The 22,843-nt window shown below is 43.2% G+C and overlaps 1 protein-coding gene across 7 annotated transcripts in view; it reads right to left on the bottom strand.

The window, feature by feature from the left end:
* Positions 1-22,843, bottom strand: part of afap1 (actin filament associated protein 1) — a 108,561-nt gene that overhangs the window by 37,274 nt on the left and 48,444 nt on the right. For all 7 annotated transcript variants that reach the window (XM_051944051.1, XM_022218914.2, XM_022218911.2 and 4 more), the window contains exons 2-3: positions 11,147-11,275; positions 10,050-10,132 (exon numbers count right to left, since the gene is read on the bottom strand). In XM_051944051.1, coding sequence (XP_051800011.1) covers positions 10,050-10,132; positions 11,147-11,275 — 212 coding nt within the window. The remainder of the gene's footprint in view (positions 1-10,049; positions 10,133-11,146; positions 11,276-22,843) is intronic.

Below are 22,843 nucleotides of genomic sequence, written 5' to 3'. Positions count from 1 at the left end.
TAAAAGCAACGGTAGTGAGTGTTTCAGGATGAGTGAAAACACTGCAAAGCAGGCATTATATAACCTCTGAACACTATTTACCATCAGACGGAGCCTCTAAATTGAGCCTGTACCAAGGTATTAAGAGTGGTGTACATTCACATTTCACTCATCACCTCCACCACTGCTTACAGCACATGTCTGGATGATGATGGTTTCACAGAAGTGCTATAAGGCAGATTAAGCTCCGTGTTAAAGTCGTAATGTTGCAGCCATTGCAGAGAGTAGCATAAAAGGAGTTAATTTAAGAGACTGGCTGACAGACAAAAGCCGAAAATTCAGTCTGGAAAACTACTCGAGCATTTATAGCCGCATAGTCACGGCAGTTGCGTTGACTATATTAGATTCCTGCTTGAGCACAAACTTCTCTTGGGGTGGCTAAACAAATTTTGGCCATTCAGTGGGGCATTTTGGGGGCAAGAGATATGTTGTTCTGTCATTTTCTGTGCTCCAGTTCTGCTTTAAAACAATCGCATCCAAAAACCTTTCAGTTCCTCCTCAGCAGCAGCCTGAGGTACATCCTCATTTGCAGAGCTGTGGTCAAGAGGCAAACTACTGCAACAATAAGTCAGAAAGACACACTCCTTTATCACTGTCTACAGCAGCAACACAACCACCATGAAGCAAAACTAAGAATTGCAACACTGCCCTGCACAATTTTCATACAGCAAACTACTGGGATAACAACTATTTCAAAATGTTTTCAGCATTTTTTCCATCATAAAAACCTCATACATCGATAAAGACCGAATAAACCTATCGACCTTTTGGTCCATGAAGCCCAAAAAGATTACATTTGGTACAACAGTAAACGGCATTAGCTCTGTAGCAGACGACAGAAATAGCTTCTATTTTCCCTCAGTGCTTTATTAAGTCACTTCGTTCACATCATGTGTCAGAGAAAAAAAACTGGCATAGTAAAAAGCCTTCAAAAGCACTAGAGAGGGGGGAAAAAACTTGTGGAATAGGTTTTCCATCCGTGCTCCAGTTTCTCAGCAGGGCCTTTTTCCAAAGAGTGTTAGTGTAAGTAGGCTGAAACAGTCCTGGCCCTCAGGATCAACCATGCTGCGGGCATGTCCCACTGCTCGCTGCAGTTAAGACTTAATCAATCTCCAATTTGCCACTTTTTTGGTTAAGTGTGACGCCTTTCAGTATGATCTGTTAAACAACCTCATTTCCCGTCTCAAGTCGATGACACAACAGCGCTGATGTCACCGAAGGCTTTGCTGTGGTCGACTAAGCCGCAGAGTGGGGGAACCCCGCCGAGGAATTAAGGCGAATATGAAAACAGATTCATCAGCGCTAAACGGAGACCAAAACAAGCCTCCTGATGAACTCCTGAAGGCAAGTCATTTCTAAAGACGTGCAAAGGCAGGGCTGGATCGATTGCAAATGGGAGCGCGGGCCAAGTCTTGCCGTGCACGCTCTCCGTAGCTTGACACGGCGCAGTGACACATTTACTTGCAACAGTGTGTTTCCCCCTTCAGGCTAGAAAACATTTGGTTTGGCAATACACAGCAGGCCTGCATTTATTCCGAATAGAATGCTGCTCGTCTACGGCCACCAGCATGGAAATGCCTTCTGAGTGGGTACCAAACGCTCTGACAAGACGGTTCAAACAACCCAGATTACTCCCAACGATACACACGAGTGGACGTGGACTTTGTGTGTACAGTACGGGCTACATCTGAGTATAAAGTTTGGGCCGAGACGCATATTTATCTTCGAAAGTGCTCCAGGGGGAGGGGGTTGTCTGATTCAAAATGAGAAGGGGAGGAAATGAATTCCAAATGAGATCCAGACTGCTACGAATAACGCAACCCAGTCAGCGTGTACCGCACTGTCCATCACAACGAGTGCATTTCTGTAAGCTTCAGCGCTCTAAGTGTGCAACAGGAAGCAAATACACACAATGCACGGTGTGAATTTTTAGCAAAGACATGATGCGAGACATCTCAGCGTTGGTTAACTAGTGGAGCGAGGGAGGGAGGGAGGCTCTGTTTCGGGAAAGATGAGGAGGGGAGGCGGGTGAGGAGGGGGGATGGCACCGCTCTCCAACATCAACACAGATGGAAATCATTTGTGTTTCAACAAGCGAGGGGACCGGTCCACATTCTGCTGCTGCGGAGCGAGCACGGCCCTTAGGATGCAACTGATGATGTGACTGGAAAGGCAACCGTTAGTGCAAAAACAATTAGCACAAAACTCCAAATGTTTGCGGTTTCAGCCTCTTAAATCCAAGGGCCTTCTTCTTCTCTCTGGCTTGGGTTATTTTGAGAGGGTTCTGGATTCTTGGTCGGACAAAATAAACAACTTCAAAGACATCACCTTGGGCTTGCAGGACTTGTAACGGTTGTTTTTTGAAACGTTATTTTAGAAAGAACGGGGACAACGATGCACAGTTCTGGATGCCTCGTCTGGAAAGCGTTGACAAAGCTGCACATAATTGGACACAATAAAGACAGATGCAATTTGTTATTTTCCACATAAAATTTGATGCATCGCCCAACTTAACAAGACGACATGGTCATCAATATCCCCCGCCACATGTGATGTCTATGAGTCTATATCCAAAATAGTGATAAAGGGCCATAACTCTGTTAAATATTATTGCACAGGTCTCATTTTCGAACTTGATCAAGGTGTCCATGGTGTGAAGCTACACACTAAATTTCGTAATCCTAGCTGTAATAGTTTCCGAGAAAAGCTGTCCCCTTCATGTCGGACGGACGGACGGACGGACAGATGGACGGACGGACGGACGCCAAACCTATATCCCCCTTCCCACTTCGTGGTGGCAGGGGATAATAAAAAGTACACAATCAAGACAATTTCTAACTAATTTTATTATTGTTTAGCTAATTAGAAGGTGAATCCAGATTTGTCAAATTTATCCCTTAAGAACTGCACATAAACAGTCCTCATCGTCTCGTGTGCAGTGCCATAAGCAGGTGTATTTCACAAATGCTTGCTCTTTTTCACGGTGGATGGAGCTCCTTTCTCCATCTGGAAGTCGATCTCTTCAATGCAGCTTACATAATTCACATTTTATTTTTCAGGCCTTTTGTTCGAACTGTTCAGCAGCTGGATGGAAACTGTTCCTGTGGCTCAGGCAGGGAGCTTGTTGATAGCAGGAATGCATTCAGGCCAAAGATAAAAGAGCAATATTAGAGCAGCATAAATCCTGGATATGAAAGAAAAAGATGGCTGTAGGTGTTCAAGTCTTCACAGGGATTTGGTCACACTTAGGGGTCATTATGATCGAAACAGACCTTGGTTTTGTGCGTTTGTGTGCAGTGATCCTCTTCCTTAGATGACATTTATGAGGAGAGGATCAAGCTGATTCTTTGTGAGTGTATGAGCAAACCAAACAGTTTTACTGATTCATTCTGCACGTGCACACACCTCTCTACAGTGAAACACCAGGAGGAACACCTCGTGACTTTTACTGCTCCCTTGGAGGATTAACATCATTAGTTTGATTTAAATCCATGAGTTTGATTGTACCATAAACTATATCGGCCGATTAGTTGTTGTTTTGCAGAGTTACCATATTATTAAAACTATTTGATGCTTTAACGACATTTTACTGCAAACAGACTTACAGAGAAAATCAACAGAAGTGTAAAAGCAAGCTCTATGCTGTAATGCATGCATGTAATACAAGTTAAATAGGACTTGATGCCTACTTTTCGGCGAGAACTAATACACTGCTTTTAACCCTATGGTTTCTTTTTCGGTCAAAGCTTGAATCCTTTTGTTCAGGCCTCATTTCTGACCCTCTTCCTGTGTTTACATAACAAAGGGAAGAAACGGGGTGGTTCAAAGCTGACCAGTCTTAGCTTGATCACCTAAAAAGGCCCAAAGCGTGCCTGTTTGGTTCCTGCTGGGTCTCCTGCTCTCTAATGACATTAGCGTTTCTGTTTGGGTCTGTGTGCAGTTCTTACCAAAGTCAATAACAAACCTGCCCTTGGGGAAACAAATCTAGTGGCCTCTTTGTTTCATTTTGCCAGTCCTGCATATGCATTAATTTTCTATGATTTTACAAAAATACAGCCACAATAGTTTAATTCTGATAGAACTTTGTCTAGCCATATAAATGTGGCTGTAGTGCTAAGCTAGCTCTAGTTTAATTACTGCTGCACACTGGTTGCAGACTATTTGGAGCAAGATGTTAATTATTTTGAGATAGTAGCTTATTACTTCTCCGTGCCATTTAGAGAAAAGTTCTCTTTATTTTAAGACACCGAGTCATTACGTTTGGAAAGCTTGTCATTATTGTGAAATACTAACTTGTTGGGATAAGAAGTTCCTTTTCACAATAACTTGCAGGATCTACTTTTTCCATCACTTTGGCAGAAATTGGCTTCCATAGTTTTCCTATCAGTCTGTTTTGCTCATCATATAATGCAGCAGCCAGTGGTAGTCATTTCAGTATGTTGCTTACCAGAAGGTACAGTGCAGGCACCTCTGTGTAATTTCATTAATTCCTGTTTTATGGTCAATACACAATCACAACGTTGTGTAAATGGCAAGATCAGCTCTAGTCGCTCCATTTTTTCTGCCCGAGTAAAGCAGGATTATTGCAACAACACCGTCCTCTCACCAAACATTTACTACGGCGCTGTAAATCATCTGAGCTACTCCAAACTAATTATTCCTTATATAGCAGTGAATAATCAAAATGGCTGCCACAGGCTCTGGGGTTAGCCGGCGCTCTGATGCAGCTTCTAAAACCGCAGGCTCTCGGTATTGCAGAGTGTTGGTTTGGCTCGGCGCTGAGGCTTGACGGGTCACAGACAGACCATGGCCAAGGCCGTCTCTTCCTCCTCCATTCCTTCACCGGATCTCTCTTGTCTATTCATTTCGCTCATTCACCGATGATAACTCCAGACTAATCCTTCCACATTCTTTTGCGGAAACCAACTTCATCCGACACATGACTAAACAGAGCGCCGCACTAAATCCTGTTCTTTGTTACTTTAACTCTCCCCTCTCTTTGACAGTCTCCTCCCCGGTTTCTATCTTTTTGTTCGTTCGTCGCAGGCTGAAATTTACACGGCTTAGAGGAACGGCAGAGCGGCCTTTTTTTTTTTTCCCCCTCGGCCTGGACGGCTTATCCAGAGGTCAGTGTGGAAACGTGATGGATGGTAATTTCAGAGCAGAGAGACAGAAGCAGCGAGACAGAGAGCTGGAAGAGAATGAAAGACAGTAGCTGGATTTCCATCCAAGTATATTTATGTGGATTATACTTTACTGCTGTTACTCTGAACACCCTGCACATATGTGACTTGTAGAGTCTTTTAATACGTATGGCTCTAAATCCATTTAGTACGTTTTACTGTTGTAATTGTTGGCTCTAGTATGGTGTAAACTCCCCTCTTTGCTATTTTGCGGATGCAATATTCTAACTGAAATGCTCATAATACCTGATGTGTTGTCATTTTTGCACAACTGCACAACCAGTGTCCATTGCATGTCGTAATTAAATAAATATGGATATCTGTTTCACGTTCCTTTGGATGATATCTACCATTGTCATTTCTGAGAATTGGGGACATATTGACATGATAGAGTAAATTTGGGGGTTTTATCATGCCTTTCAGTTGCTTTTGCATGCCAGACGTCCTGCGTACAAATTTAATGTCTAAATATAAGTGAGTGGTTTATGCAACGTAGCCGGTATTATACAGAAAACTCCGAGGCTCACCCACAAACCAGTCCTGAGTGAGCTTCTTTCTGCCAAATATGTTGGGAAAAAAAAGATTAAGCTCACAAATCTAATCAGGTGTTGATGCTTGTTACCACCCAGCTGTCTAGGGTAACCCAATGGCAACAAAAGAAAGTAAAACCAACACTTTGATACAGAGTGATGGGCTGGAATTTATTTTTTAAAGGGTTATATTCACAAAATAAACACGCTTCGCTTAAAACATCCCCTGCCGTATATGTAGTGCCTCGAAGTGCAAGAAATAATAATCTGTACTGGACGATACACCTACAAAATGATACATCGTCACTGAAATAAAAATAATCAGGTCAAGGTCATGCACCCCAAAAGGCACATCTATACTACATAGAGATGGCCTGGGTGCAGTATGAATGAAATCCCTCAAGTAGTTCCTGAGATATGCTCCGGAAACGAAAATGCGGACATACGTACGTACGGACGGACATATGGATGGACATACGGACGGACATACGGATGGACATACGTACCGACGGACGGACATACGCGATGACGCCAATATCCCCCTTCATGCCTATGGCACGGTGGGGGATAAAAAGTGAAGGGGTTAAAAGAACAAAACATAACCGAAAGCAAGCTTTACCCAGAAGTAAATATTAATTTGGTAGAAGAAAATAAAAGATAATTAATACAAAAAAAACTCTGAACCAAAATACAGTGCAGCAGCACCCCTGACTGGACTACCAATGAATTCAACAACTATTTCTAAACACACCAAAAGAACCACTAGCTAGCATTTTAGTGTCCCACAAGCACATGCAGCACAAGCACTGATGTTCACAAATGCTAACTGGAAACTGCATGAATGGGCCTTCTGACTGGAGGAGCTTGTTTGTCCGGGACCAATCCATCTATGGCTCCCTGTGCTATGGAGGTGGGGCAGAATCTGAATATTCTGATCTCAAAATTAATATTCGGATACCAACACAATGACCGAATATTAGAGTCCAGCCCGACAAGAGATGCAGCGGAAAGCTCCAAAAAGAAAGTGGAAGAAATTGAGCTGAAATTATTTTGCTTAACATGCAAGGTTAAGCATTAGCTTTAATGCTACTTAATGCTAGCAAACTGTCCCTTTCCTGGTCACGATAATGTAAAAAGAGGAGAATGATAGTGAGATTGTGTCTTCTGTTTAGGAGAAAGATTCTACCTAGCAGGACTCTCAGCTAAAGAGCAGTGCAGTGCATTGTATTGCTTTATTGGTGTGACTGCAGGATGGAAAAAGTTGCTACAAGGACAGGAACAGAGAAGGACGACTAAAAAGTAGAGACACAGAAACATCACTCCTCCTCTCTCGTCTAGTTTTCCGGGAAAACCTCGGCTATGATTTTTCAGACACACACTGAGCTGACCGGAGGAGGCTGAGGCTGTGGACTGGTTCTAATTACAAACTGCACTGTAAGGCCTTGTGCCTCAGTGTGTGTGTGTGTGAGATGTAGAACAAGGTGTTGTGGCTTATTGTTATGGTAAAAGACTTTGCGAGCCATCACAGCCACCTGCTTTAAATCAGAGGCATCTGCTCCAACAACGACACACACTCCCTGGTCTTCCTCACACTGGATCCCTTTACACATCCTCACGTCACTCCCATTATATCACTGACACACAAATAATGGAGACGACAATCGCTGACTGTCACGGTGATGCGAGGCGCTGTGTGACACAGGAAAACATATTGAAGCCATGACTAGCCTTCCTACCGCTTTACAAGAGACTATAAAAACACATCTCACATGGCTTCCATGTCCCACTGCGTTGTTAAATCTGGCATTCACGTGATCAGATAGTGTTCTGGTGTGGAATGTATGATACACACCACTTCATTTCAGGTCTGGGGATGTATCAATGAGGGTTCTGCCTTCCATTACAGCACTTACGGACAGTATCTAATCACTTCTTTGGGTCTATCCTGAATGATTATTACCATTTCAAACATCCAAATGCACTGGGATACTCACAGCAGATGGGGGGGATGACAAGTCCTTTAAAAGTCTAGCATTGTTCCAAGTGATCAAAAATGCCACAAGTTCTTACTTTAGTGACGTGTTAAGGTAAGAAACTTGTGGCATTTTTGAAAACTTGAGAAAGAGTGCTTGGTCTCAGCCTGCCACCGGTAAAGAGAACAATAAGCTCACCATCATACAGCGCTGAGTGCACAGAACCATGGTTACAACAGCCTTAGCAAGCTCGCATGGTTACAACAGCCTTAGCAGGCGAGCATGGTTACAACAGCCTTAGCAAGCTCGCATGGTTACAACAGCCTTAGCAGGCGAGCATGGTTACAACAGCCTTAGCAGGCGAGCATGGTTACAACAGCCTTAGCAGGCGAGCATGGTTACAACAGCCTTAGCAAGCTAGCATGGTTACAACAGCCTTAGCAAGCTAGCATGGGTACAACAACCTTAGCAAGCTAGCATGGTTACAACAGCCTTAGCAGGCGAGCATGGTTACAACAGCCTTAGCAAGCGAGCATGGTTACAACAGCCTTAGCAAGCGAGCATGGTTACAACAGCCTTAGCAAGCGAGCATGGTTACAACAGCCTTAGCAAGCGAGCATGGTTACAACAGCCTTAGCAAGCTAGCATGGTTACAACAGCCTTAGCAAGCTAGCATGGTTACAACAGCCTTAGCAAGCTCGCATGGTTACAACAGACTTAGCAAGCTCGCATGGTTACAACAGCCTTAGCAAGCTAGCATGGGTACAACAGCCTTAGCAAGCTAGCATGGTTACAACAGCCTTAGCAGACGAGCATGGTTACAACAGCCTTAGCAAGCTAGCATGGTTACAACAGCCTTAGCAAGCAAGCATGGTTACAACAGCCTTAGCAAGCAAGCATGGGTACAACAGCCTTAGCAAGCTAGCATGGTTACAACAGCCTTAGCAAGCTAGCATGGTTACAACAGCCTTAGCAAGCTAGCATGGTTACAACAGCCTTAGCAAGCTAGCATGGTTACAACAGCCTTAGCAAGCGAGCATGGTTACAACAGCCTTAGCAAGCTAGCATGGTTACAACAGACTTAGCAAGCTAGCATGGTTACAACAGCCTTAGCAAGCTAGCATGGGTACAACAGACTTAGCAAGCTAGCATGGGTACAACAGCCTTAGCAAGCTAGCATGGTTACAACAGCCTTAGCAAGCTAGCATGGTTACAACAGCCTTAGCAAGCTAGCGTGGGTACAACGGCCTTAGCAAGCTAGCATGGTTACAACAGCCTTAGCAAGCTAGCATGGTTACAACAGCCTTAGCAGACGAGCATGGTTACAACAGCCTTAGCAAGCTAGCATGGTTACAACAGCCTTAGCAAGCTAGCGTGGGTACAACGGCCTTAGCAAGCTAGCATGGTTACAACAGCCTTAGCAAGCTAGCATCAGCCTTTGTGAACACTGTTGGTGGAGCATTGCTGCAACAGACACAACTGTTGCATTTCACAAACAATAAGTCAAATTATAGCCTCTGTTCTTGTGACTTCATTCCACAACAACAACAAAATACCTAAAAGGTGCTATAAAGGATTCAACACTGGATTTATATTCAGTATAATGCTAGCCCATCCTTAGATGAGACTTTCTACCACTTAGGAAGGCCTGATGTGGTGCTTATTTCATCACTAAATATAAATATGTCATTATTTTCATTACTAATACAGTGTACTGTGAAAAACAACAATCTTTAGTTTAATATTTATAAATATGGTTATAGTAACGCTCTAAACTGGCGACAAGACTGTCTCAAGTTTTACCCAAAGTGACTTTTCCAACCGTGTCTTCACAGTCTTGGTCTTAATAATTCTGATTGGGATGTACCTGAAATCTCTTTAAAGCGCTCATGACACAGGTTGTCTGAGACATTTAGAGTATGAGCTGTGATTTATCCCGTACTTGTGTCCCCTGACCTTAAAGCGTCTAGCATTACATTGCGAAAATGGTAATTTCTCAGCGTTGCCATGACAATAAGTAAAGTTTATGCCTTTCACCTGAGACTTGTCAGAATTTTGGCAGCAAATCGTTTGGCTCAGCGACATTATAGAGGGAAAGAGACATGATACAGCACTGGAAACACAGCGAGACAGAGTTGACTAGCATTCGGACAAAACAAGTTCAGTTAAACAACCAAAGCACATACTTAAAGTGAATGTGCATGTGTTAGCATTGTTTACACTAAAATCCAGTATGGTTCCATGCTAGAAAAACCTGATTCTATGGAAGTAGCTGCACATAAGGGACAGGATGTGGCACTTTAAAAAAAAAAAAAGAGTCTTACCAGCCAGGGATGAGGGATCTCTGGTAGGGGCATCTGAGGCGGGGCTGGAAGGCCGCTGTGGATCTCTGACTTGAATGAAGGTTCTGTCGAAGGATCAATACATAACAGATATAAGCGAGGAGGCGCTTTGCATAACTACGCGTAAAATTCCAGAAGGTCAGGTTACCGTTTCTCTCCTGAAATCACAAAAAAAGTAAACAGCTTCTCTGTTTCCACTGCATTTAGAAATCGGGTCCGTCACAAAATAAGGGAACTGCTCTCCACCAAGCTGTGCCAACGAGAACGATTTGTGCTTTTGTTATCATAAAAAATGGACACCAGGTTGGAATCTCTTCACATTGCATTCTGTGGCTGCCAAAACAAAAATAAAAAGTATGTACATGTGACACGACAAACTGCAGACAACTGTTGTATCCGACTTGAGCTAGGCAAAGAAATAAACAGATATTTGCATTAAATTTTGATCTCACTCATAATTTTGTCCCATTTCCAATGAAATGGTGTTTGTATATGATTAAATAAATAAAAAAATGTAATTATAGGCAGCTATAGACTTCCACACCTCAGGAAGTGGTTCAAAAAAAAAAAAAAAGAAGACAAAGCAATAGTTGATTTTCATAACATCCCAGTGATCAGACCTACTTTGTCCCTGCAATGACATGAACTAGAAGCCATTTGACCAACAACAACATTAACTGCACATCTTTTGTAGTTAAAACCAGTTTGGCCCTCTGATGACAGCCTGCCACGATGAATCCCATAAAATCGAATGTAGCCCCGTGCCGATAATAACAGCTGCTTGGAGCCTGGAGGCCTTCATGGTTGCTCCAAAACAAATTCTCTTTAGGGCACCACTAAGGTTTAGTCTGGCCATGCAGGTTTTAGGCTTCCCAATGCAGAATTCCCTTGGTATTGTGGCTTTGCAGCAGTGACAGCTAATTGTCATTTCTCATCAAACATTCCCTTTCTTCCATATATCCATGAAAAACAACAACAATGGAATAAGTAGCTTCAGATTCCATTAACTCCAGTTGCATAACCATTTTGGGAAAGCGTTTCCAAAGAGTTTTAACAGGCAACACGGCTTGCAGCCTCACCTTTGTCTGCTAGGACTCTGTGCAGGATGTTGGAGAGGTGCGTCTTCTTCTCTCGGACCCCGGCGCTCAGATACTCCCTGTCCAGCAGGTCCAGGAACAGACGAAGCTCACACACCAGCTCCTCCATCGCTGCAGGACAAACAGATGACAGAGTCTGGTAAAAGACGGTCCATGCATGCCTTCTATGAAACACGGCAGCAAACCATGCAGTATCGCATGTGCTGATGCATTTAAATCCAATGAGGCAAACACTACTAGTACTACAAAACTTTATTTGAAGGTAAAACTTCAGCTCACACACTGTAAATGTCAGTAGTAATTCCTCAACCAATGAAAAAACTGCATGTGTATTAGTCACATCCTGCACATTTTTTACTCATTTTCCCCAATCACTGTAATTCGAGCCAGTGTTAACAATGAATTAAAGATGGTTTTGAGCAATCGTCTGCCACCTTTGTCTGCCTTCAGCACTGATGCACTGCGTTTAGTAATGATGACAAATATTCTAGCATGAAGCATCACCCTGTTGAGTACAATATAATACAACCACACTACAAGATGGAGGTTTACTTTTACCAACAGCAAAAAGACCCACATAAACTATTTGATAGTCCATCTCTCAATATTTTCTGACTTCCTTAGTGTCTGTAGGACACAACAGAAGTCTGCTGGTTCTAAACCAGGGGCGTCAAACTCATTTTAGTTCAGTCTGATCTGAAGTAGGCCGGACCAGTTTTTACTGTACGATCAAAAAGCCAAAAGTCAGATTAAAAAAAGACAAAAAACCAACAAAAACAAGACAAAATATCGCAAAAATGAGACACAAAACATCAAAAGATGAGACAAACGATACAAAATAAAGCAAAAAAGAGACGAAAAAGTAAGAAACAAGTTACAAAGCAATAAAAATTAGCTAAACAACAAATACGAGTTAAAAAACAAAACGGCACACAAAACAATGAATAAAGCAAAACACAAAATGACAAAACAAGAGAAACAAAAAGGAAACACAAAACAACAAAAACGAAAAACAAATCGACCGAAATACGAGACGAACGACAAAAGTCAGACAAAACAACAAAAGCAAAACCAAATATTACAAAAATGAGACGCAAAACAACAAAATAATTGACAAACAGCACGATACAAAACAAACAGACAAAAAATGGACAAACGACAAAAAGAGACAAAAAGGAAAAACAAAACGACAAAAATGAGAAACAAAACAACAAAAACATGAAACAAAAGTCAGACAAAAAACAACAAAATATTGCAAAAATGAGACACAAAACGACAAAAGAACAATGAACAATCTAGTATTTCACTTTATGACCAAAACAACTTGTCATGGTCTAGAAATTATTTAAAATTTTTAGTTTTACAAAAATTACAATCTGCAGTTAATGTCTTCTCTGAAGTTTTAACACTGTGAGGGCCGGTTTGGACCCTCTGGAGGACCACTTTTGGCCCGCGGGCCTCATGTTGGACACCCCTGCTCTAAACCTTTAAAAAAAACTAAAAAAATAACGTATACGGTGTCATTTAAAATGTAAAAAAAGTAAGCTAGGTATTCCTTATTCTTATAAAGTTTTATTTCAAAAATAGGAAACAGTGCAATTAATGGACACTACTTTCAGCTGTGCAACATTTTACATTCTAATAAGTATTTCTGTTTTTAAACATAATGGAGCTCCATGGCACTGAGAAATAAGATTTATAGAAAGTTATAGAAACAGTACCACCAGGTTTGTTCTTGTACAAAATAAGGACACCAGCAGCTAAAACAGAAACTACACATGGAAAAAGGCCACAGCATTATTTGGTCATTAATCAGTCCTAGCGTGTTGTATGCCTTAGTTAGAACACTGTGCTTCTTTTGGCCCTGTAGTCCAACATTAAACAGACGGTGAACAAGAGCAAAACACACTTATGTAACGGACAAATGGGCAGCCGGGTAGTCAGATGGAAAACAGAGCTTTTAAATCAGTCACTCAATCACAGTCCAGTGCTGAGATCCAGCAGGATGATAACTGACAGACCTGGCAACCCACCTGACGAACACATCACAGCAGAGTTATAGCCGCGGGTGGAAAGTACACAGCAGCTTCCCATATAGAGCAAAACAATGGCAGGAAAATCAAACCTAGCAGAGAGTCAGCGGCTCACACAGTGTGTTTATGTCCATACACCTTTACACAGTCATATCTAAGAGCCTGTTGTGATAAGGGGGGATCAGATCGAGTTCATAAGCGTGACTCGGGGCTGCCACAGGGACTCCGATAACAAGCCCAGAGTGAGGGTCCTGGGCTATTTTAGTGCAACCCAGGCTGTCTGTAAACATCTGATGGCATCAAACGTGTTGACATCATGCTGCAGTCTGAAGAGGGCAAGTGGAGTTAATGATGAGTTCATTTTGGTTGGACCTGCATACTCAAGGCTTTGGGTTCTGGACGTCCTTTTCTAGCTTCGACCCGCATCACAGAGAATTAAAGGTGAACACTTTGACATTAGCTGTAAGGACAGCTTGAAATGCAGGTGGAAAAAGGCAGAGAGGCTAAGAAATGTTCATCACAAACTGGCTTTGTACTGAGAAATTTAAATGATTTGTTCTAAGCGACAAAACATATAAACAAAATCCAATGAGCAAGAGAGAACTTTGACAATTAACAGCTTTTATTTATCAATCAGATTACTATGCTCAGTTTTTTACAAGCAAATGCTCAAGTCCAGCATGTTAATGTGGAGGTTTTCCGCTTACATGTTTGTAAATCGATTCTCATAGGATTCTGTGCTGTTGATTGGACATCAAAACACCTGAAGCTGTCAAAATGAACTCTGTCAAATGTGGATATAAAAAATTTCACTACAGTTCTAGCATTCTGTCAATGTTTATTCAATAGATCGACTAAGTAATGAACACATTGCACACTACAATAGTTAATGTCATACAATAAAATACAATACAATAGGGCTGGACCCGAATATCCCGAATATCTTAATATTCGTTCGCTACAGCGGTATCCACATATTAATTTTACTATCCGAATATTTGCCGCCCCTCCCCCCACCTCAGTGGGACATTACCGGGTGGAAAGAATATTATAATATTCGTCTTTAATAGGGCCGAATATTCAGAGGACAGAAACCACTATTTGGACCAGCCCTACAATACAAGAGGTCCTCAACTTACGACGGAGTTCCATTCCTACGGATCGACAAGTCGATTTTCGGCGCAAGTCGGAACTCCGGCGAAAATGTAAACAAAACTGTTCCATGCATCACGATATCGATCAGTTCTTTGAAAAAGTCATAAATATCAACAGCTTTCATGCATGTACAAGTCTTTTTCGTGAAGCTAACAGAATATGTTGCACTGTTTTTACAATTTGAGCGATTTGTTAGGTCTAATTTCACTTCCATGGAGACCGCTTTCCTTTTCTTCAGAGCACTTACATCAGGAGAGTCTGACTTACACCTTGAAGCCATAATGAAGGGCAAAAAGTCAATGAGCACCGCGTGACGACGTATTCATCCGCTTTGCTCGCCAACTAGCTCCATGCCACCAGTTCCGACGTAACAACAAAACGTCATAGGTCGAGGACGTCGTAAACCGAGGACCCCTTGTTCATGAAAGATTTTAAAACCATCAAACCTACCGGGAAATCTGACCCTTAACCGCCCAAACACTCAATTTGGGAGCCTTGAATGAAGCACCATCATGTCTAACAAGCAATGGAAATCTGAAATTGGGCCCATAAAGGCAGCACACACCAGTGGCACTAGCTTCCAGTGAAGCGTTTCCACAGACAGCAAAGCTCACACATGATGAAGATCTCACCTCCTGCCAAGCCAGCTGTGATACGTTTATGCTCTTTACGTAATCACATGAAATCATCTCTGTCAACATTTGGGCTACAGGCGGAGCAGAAGCACCGATCTGACCCGTGTGCCAACTGTCTAAGCAGCCGAAAACAAACCAGCTCTCCTCTCGCTCCACATGCCGGAGTTGAGTTTTGGGATAGTTTGCGCCAATAAGGGCTTTTAATTTGGACTGTATATTCCTGCTACTTCATGATCGACAATGACGCAACAAACAGCATATATCTCTTTATAATCACAGCTTCATCTTTCCATCATGCAGGTATGCGATTAACCGACAGCAGGTGAAAGTGCTCGTAGCTGGCAAACAATTGAGGACATCAATGCCAAAACCTGTCATCAGAGTATCTTAATTTTACAACGATAAATCCTAGAGACATTTGTATGAGTTTTCAATGCAACCATAGTTCATTTTCATAGCAGCAGGAGAGGTCGGACTGTCGGACAGCAGCTCCGAGGCTGAACACGCAGCCGCTTTCACACATTCCTCACATAATCTGATTATCCTACAGGAGAGAGGAGGAGAGAAGGAGCAGTCGTGGAGTCCGATGAGGAAGAAAAAGAGAGAGGGAGTGAAAGGTACACTGGCCAAGAGACAGCGAAGGTGGGGAAGAGTTCAACGGAGTAGAAAGTGGGATAAACAGACAGCGGGAATGACTCAGACACAAAGACAATACATTTAAGAGAACCAGATATGCAGACAAATGGAGAAATGTGATCTCCTACAGCAACAGCATGTTAAAGTAAGAATTTTTTGCGCTTGTGAACACATTGGGTATAAGAAATAGTGGGTTAGGGTTAGGGTTAGCATGACAAGCTAACATCAGCGTTGCACCTCACTAATGTCTGCAGACAATGAAAAAATCTGCTGGAACTCTGGTAAAAATGCAAACAAAGCCGTTACGGGCATCTCAATATCGATCAGTTCACATATTTGTACAACTACAGTAACAAAAACGGTCATTAGCTCACACTGAAACACAGCTCAGTAGGAAAATACCGTTGAATATGTAAACTGTAAGTCTGACTTGCGTTTGGGGGCCATAATGAAGTTAGCGAACGTAGCATGATCCAATGTGACGGCAAATGTTAATAAAACCGTCTTATAGCATGCGTGACTGCTGTACATACAGTATTCATCTGCTCTGCTCACCAACTAGTTCCACTGAACCAGTTCTGACGTAACGCCGTAAATCGAGGACGTCGCAAACTGAGGACCTCTTGTATTGGGATGTTTGCAAACTTTTTTAGGGGGTTCACATCCTTTTGGACCTGTGGTGTGAGTACGCTAAGCAAAACCCAAGTGTAAACACGGTAGTAGACACAATTTTAATTTTACTGTGAGCAATGATGACAGAAACAATAAAACAAGACCCATAAGACTTAAAGAAACCCTCAGTAATCGGCTACTTTTAGAAATAACATCATGGGAACTCACAGCATCACCTAGTCAATGCTTTGCCAGCATTTCTGAATTTCACTCTCATGGAAGCATCATTAATCTTATCAACTGTCTGGCTGGTCTATATTTAAAAGCAAACAAGCACCAACACCCCTCACTGTGAGGCCATACACACCCTGGATCGTTTTGCCTGTTTTTATATTACGCCGAGAACAGCCAAGCACTCTTTACTGCTCCATTTACCGTTTCATAGAGCTTTGCGTAACCTGCACAACACTTTACCTCCACTGAGTGTGTGTGTGTGTGTGTGTGTGTGTGTGCCATTAAAAGCCTAAAGCTAGCTCTCCAGATCACCGAAGACGGCGAGGGGAAAATGAAGCGGCGCAGAGAAGGACCACCCTCAAACAAGGCCTGAGGGCAAGAAGAAAATAAAAAACTGTGTCGTGCAAACAAACCACCCACGCCCTTTCTTCAAAACCTCTCAGTCTGTCATTCAAACACATTCTGCACTTCCATTCTCTTAATTCCTCCCCTTCCTCCCATTATACTGGACAGGAAACTGTGCATGCATTGGGTAATTATTGCAAACACCTTTGTTCTAATACAATACACTCTTTGGTTAAGTTTCTATTATTTGCAAACATGCTTCAGGTGTGCACCTTCAGTTATATTAACATGTATTCCTAGCAGGGTAATTTGCTTCAACACTAGGCCTGCTGAAAAATGATAGGAGCTCTTGCCAGAGAAAGCAATCATTCCCTCACCACCACCACTGACACGCACACTTTCAAACCCACTAAAAACACCTAGACAAGTCACAGGGATGTTTCACGCTTCCCGGAGCCGGGAACAAAGGTGGGGTTTTCCTGGGTGAGGTGCATGTGTGTGAACTGAGAGGCAACGGGGTCATGCTTGGGTCTCGCCAAGAACTCGAGACCCTGCGGCTCCGTTGTTTTCGTCGGAGCAAAAATGCTAGCCAGGTTAGGGGGGGGGAGGAGGGATTTGTGCGTTCTTCCCAGAATACAGCTGTTGTGATTGATGTCACACCGACAGCACTATCCTACGCCTCGTGTCTATTAGAGGTGTCTGCTTCTCGTTATCAACAGCGCCTTGTACACTTTTGGGATGTGTTTAGTCTGGGCATCTAACAGTTTTCAGGTCAGGATCTGCCTCCACAGACACGCACAAATAACTGAAAAGAGTGCGTCAAAGCCTGGGCATTAGCGGGTCTACGGTCGCACACTCAAATAAACGCCATTTGTCTCGCTGAGTTAAGACAGTGGTTTCCCCCCTGAGAAAATGTGTCAGAGCCGTTCTAATTACAAACCATCATCACCGTTATGAAGCCATACCACTCCTGTAAATCAACACAGGCTCGTAGACAGTTTACTCGGATAAACGCCATAAAGAGCTCTGAATCCTGGCTGGGACTACAAATTCACGACGCCAAAAAATGATCCGGGCTAAATGAATTAAATGTTTTTGGAAGAATAAGAGGGGAAATTATCCTCTTCTCCCCCATGAAGACTTGATTGTTTCAATGTCTCATCATTAGACAAACAGAGATCATGATCTCAGGTCCCAGCGGCGCATGAAGCCATTTGCAGATGCTTGTTTGTCGGATTTTCTAGTGTAAATTGTTTACCTTTTCGAACCGGGCATCACACTGGTTGTGGGACTTGGACCTTTGTTTGTAGACTGTGTTACTGCTAATTGCGAACAAAACAACAGAGTAGGACATAAGGGAGGAATGAGGAGGTAAATAGTAGACATAAGGCACCATCTAGCTGGCAGCAGTGGTGAAGAATCAGTAGGACTCCTGTGAATGAGACGTAGATATCAAAGAAATCTCAGCTTTTATAGAAACGGACGGACAGGAATGGATCTTAAAGTGGCAATTAAAGAAGCTAACAAAAAGTGATGCCATCTTGATCGCTTCGTGAACAAACATTTCTGCAGTAAACTCTTAGGAGTCCACATGTCATTTTAGTTGCTGTTTCCTTCGTTCCTTCCCTCCACTAATCTGGCAATCAAGGGTGACATCTTTTCCTCTTTTACCACCAGATTGCACCTCAGTGTTTTTGGTACTGTACCGTATTTCTAGGATCCTTGTAAACTTTACAACTTTCACATATTTGAGCACCTGTTACAAAGGTTACCGTCTCTTCAGTATCACAAGCAACCTGGCTGATTGTTCATTGTCAATCCTCTAAAATAAATCAAACAAACCATATTCTGTGTGTTCAAAGAGCAACAAATAGAAAATACAAAGCCTCTGCATGCATGCTACAAACGGCATTTCAAAACAACCTAATATTGTCCACGAGCAACAATATACGGCAAATAAAAAGGGTTAAAAGCAAGTCATGAAACAACCTCAATTTCTGGGCATTTTCTTCTACTTCTTTCTTTCAAACAAGACTCGGTACTGAACTAAAACGACCTGCTCAGGGTGGCTATATTTGGAATGTAATTACAGGACAACATCAGTTACAGTAAGCTACAGAGCATCTTCAAATCCACATCTAAAGCTGAATCAGCTTCATGTCATCTGCAGCCCCTCCTTGCCAGACCTAATTAGCCGACATTAAACCTGTTTGGGCAACATCTGCTACGGGTACTTGTACTGTAATCGAATCCAAGCGCTGATATCTTTCATTTCTAATAGGTAACACCTGGTGTGCTTCAGTGTTGCAGGAGATGCAGAGCCTCACTGCAGGTTAAAATACTCCTGACACAGCTAACAGATGCATGAGAAGCCTGAGCGACTTAATGAGACACCCAATCATCTTCACGGTGCACTTTCTGTGGTTCTGGAAACTTAATGGCGCTGCGGCTGAATGTTACAGTAAAGACAGTGGTTGCTCTAATTGAGGTTGGTTTATGTCTGGTTCGTCATGGTTACCACCTCCAACGAGCCACCCAAAACACAGCAGGGCACCAGCGAAGCATTCATTTAGAGCCAAATAGTTCCCATGATTACATAAGCGCGCTACACAACACACACACACAAAAAAAAGTCGCGACGAGCTTTTGGTTTTGACTCGGCCGAAAAAAGAAACAGGCATCGTCTGCATTCGTGCCATTTTTCATTTCCACACTGACAAGCCTACCCGAGCTTTGCTAATATTAGCTGGAAATGCTCCTCATTTTCATTCAACATAAAAGCACCTAAAACGCTTCTGTGCTTCATTTCAAGAAGTTTTTGGACAGAAAGTAATTCCACACACAGTAATCCTATAAATGGAAAGAGCTTTAGGTTGAAAGTCGTGCATTATCACCAGTCATAAATGTTTCATGAAGGGTTTGCAAAGCCTCGACTTGGACGAACACCAGGCGAGAGGGAGAGTCATGAACAGATGAGAGGACGGGCCAATGCTGCATTAGTTTATGATGAAAGACAAGCTGTCTCGCTCTCTCCCCGTTTCTCGGGTCTGTAATTATGAGGTTTGTGTGTTTTCTTCGTTCCACTGGGCATGCCAGGCGAACATCACAGAGCGGGCCTGATTGCTATCGAACAGTACAGGTGGTTTACCGTACGAGCAGATGTTTCCCAGACCGCAACACACATCTGCAAAGCCCTGATCTGAAGCGAACGGGCAGAGAAGAAAGGCTTTGAGATGGACGGATAGGACAGTGCTGACGGAGGTTACAGATGATCTGAGAGGAGGATAGAGGGCTGGTCCAACAGCTTGGGAAGAGCGATGATGCTCCCTTTGGTATCCCTTTTTAAACAGATAATTAGAGGGTGCTCGGCTTAAAAACCACAGGCTAAGGAAATGAAGACGGGCGTGCGCGAATGGCGGAGAAGTGTAGGACAACCTCCAGCGTTGGGTTTTTATCTTCTGGTGGGAACAGAGGACCATGTGGTTTCCTTGATTGGACTGGGAATGGAGCTGCCTGGGTGTGAGAAATGAGTGTCACATTGCACAGAACTTTTGGATTAGTGAGGTTATGCGGGCTGCAAGCCGTACTAAGTCATCTTGGCCTCATTCATTTATCGACAGATGACACAATGAGCCGATCCAGATACCAGCAGAGTGCTGGAGTTACTGCAGACTTGGGAATCACAGATTTGATTTGCTGAAAAGCCTAATACAGTGAACTTAGTTAATATTCACCATCAGATTTTTTAGTAGCACCACAAAGGTTAGTTGCTTCAGGTTACACAAAAATAATCCCACAGAGTTCAATAATCCCACGAGTTGAGTATCAGGATATTCGTCATTAATTGGGATATTACAGCCCAATTAATGACGAATATCCTGATACTCAACTCGTCTGTCTACGAACAACAGACATTTCTACTAAAAAAATGAGAACGCAATTGAAACAGCAGCATATATTTACAACAACGGACATTTCACTACCAGAAAGATGAGCATATCCACCGTTTTCGGGCGAGAGTGAGCTCCTGGTTTTGGTCACAATGCAGCCAGGGTTCAAGAAAATGCGTTCTGACAGGGAAGCATTTGGCTGCTAATGCCGGTTCAGGATATCGGTCACAGTTTTGTTTCCACTATCAAGTGAGCCAGACTGGACTTTAGGAGCCAAATACTACCTTGTCTTGTCTTAATTTAATTTCAGGTATTCCCAAACAGCTGAGGTCTTCAGCATTTCAGAGTATTCTTCATCGCAAAATTAATATTCGGATACCACCACAACGACCGAATATTCAGATATTCAGAGTCAAGCCCTAGTGATAAACAGAGTCTAACTCAAATTCTAAATCCGTTACAATGCAGAGTAAATAGAAAAAGGTCTGCTACTGGAATACAGAGTCTGGTGCATCACTAACATGAATCTGCCTCCACTAAACTGAGACTTCACTTCAAGTAGATGGAGCCAAACACAATTTATCGTGCATGGCTACTACAAAGTCCTGACAGATTTCTGCCTTCTTCATCCATCAAGAACAGAACTAGACCCCTGACACGCCCATAGGGCATCTGTGAGAGTATCAACATGTGTGGCACATCCAAACACCAATCAAAACACTGGACGGTGCACCAGCTAATGGAACACCCAAAACTGCACAAGCAAACATGCTATCTGAGTCCAAGCACATTCATTCACGAAGACTATTATCTTCAGTTTGCTGTTGTTCGGCTCCTAATCACTTAATCTGCCAGACATCTCTGTGTGAACCTTCCACAAACTCCACATTACCCCAGCTCCCCTCACCCTTCAATACGCCAATGAAGCTTTGGTCTTGTAATCCCTGAAAGCTTTGTCCAAGTCAGACATCCTAACAACTAACAGGTTCATCCCATTGCAACGGTAAGCCTATTAAAGACGCCCGGTCAGGCTCATCAGAATGATCCCCTCTTAATGGAGTCAAATTACCAAGGTAACCATTAATGCCAAGACTAATGGGACTATTTCAACTGTTAGTTCTGCATTTTGAAGCAGGAGTCTGAGCCTAAATGCTTGGTTGATGATGTTAAATCAGTAGGCTAGCTGCCAGTTGAGTTTAAGCCATATGCTATTTGGTGCACGTCAGGGTCTTCTGGGCTTGGCTCGCGAGATCCCCATCCTCCTCCCCGTGTTTTTCCAGATGGATATTGACACAGGGGGAAGGCCGGGAGGGCTATGATTAGTCGGACCAAAATTAAAGTCTCTCTTCCCGCATGCCAGCTTACTGACAGGCCGGCTTTGGAGGGAAGGGGGGATAGATTACAAACTCATTCTCCTCATCTCTCCACTCCACTCCACTCCACTCCACTCCTGGGATCCGTCATCCCCCCTGCCACCACAAAGAGGCGGGGCTCACGCGTCTGACACATGAAAGCTCTTAAACTTCAATCATCATCGGGGCGAGTGGAGGCGGAGAAGCAAAGCGACCCCCGGCTTTCCAAAGCAAACCAAATGGGCCACGTGGGCCAGAACAGTGACACCGTGTACCCATTCTGCCCACATCACACTCGCTCCAATTAATTGCTCGTCGACTCCGGGTTTCTGTGAGGGAAGCTGCAATAATAAGCGGCAATAAACACTTTAACACTTGCGCATTTTTGCCCCCAAAACACTCCGTAAGTGGGAGAGCTCTTCAGCAAGGACTTGCTGAAAGGGAGCATTGAGTCTGCCAGCATGGCTTGTTGCGTTTCCCCCCAAATCCACCAGCAGTTTGAGTCAACAGAGAGCAAGAGGAAAGGTCATTCAAGAGAACAGAGCAGTCCAAGAGTGTAAAGTGGCACTCTAAACCCAACTGCTAACCACCTTGTTAGAGTGAGATATGCGAGTAGCCACAGCGTCGCAGATTTAAGAGGGATGCCCGCTGTAGTTATCGGTACATTGTCCTGCATCCCATAAATGCTTCTGTTACAGCTTTTCCAGCCTGTAAAGTTCTCATTTACAGGCTCACTGGGACCATTTTTGAGCATGGAAATCATTGGTGTCCAACAGGCTGCCCTCCA

The sequence above is a fragment of the Acanthochromis polyacanthus genome, chromosome 23 (genome assembly GCF_021347895.1).
Source record: "Acanthochromis polyacanthus isolate Apoly-LR-REF ecotype Palm Island chromosome 23, KAUST_Apoly_ChrSc, whole genome shotgun sequence".
Lineage (NCBI taxonomy): Eukaryota > Metazoa > Chordata > Actinopteri > Pomacentridae > Acanthochromis > Acanthochromis polyacanthus.
The sequence above is the reverse complement of the archived record's forward strand: the minus strand, read 5'-3'. Positions and strand labels throughout refer to the sequence as shown.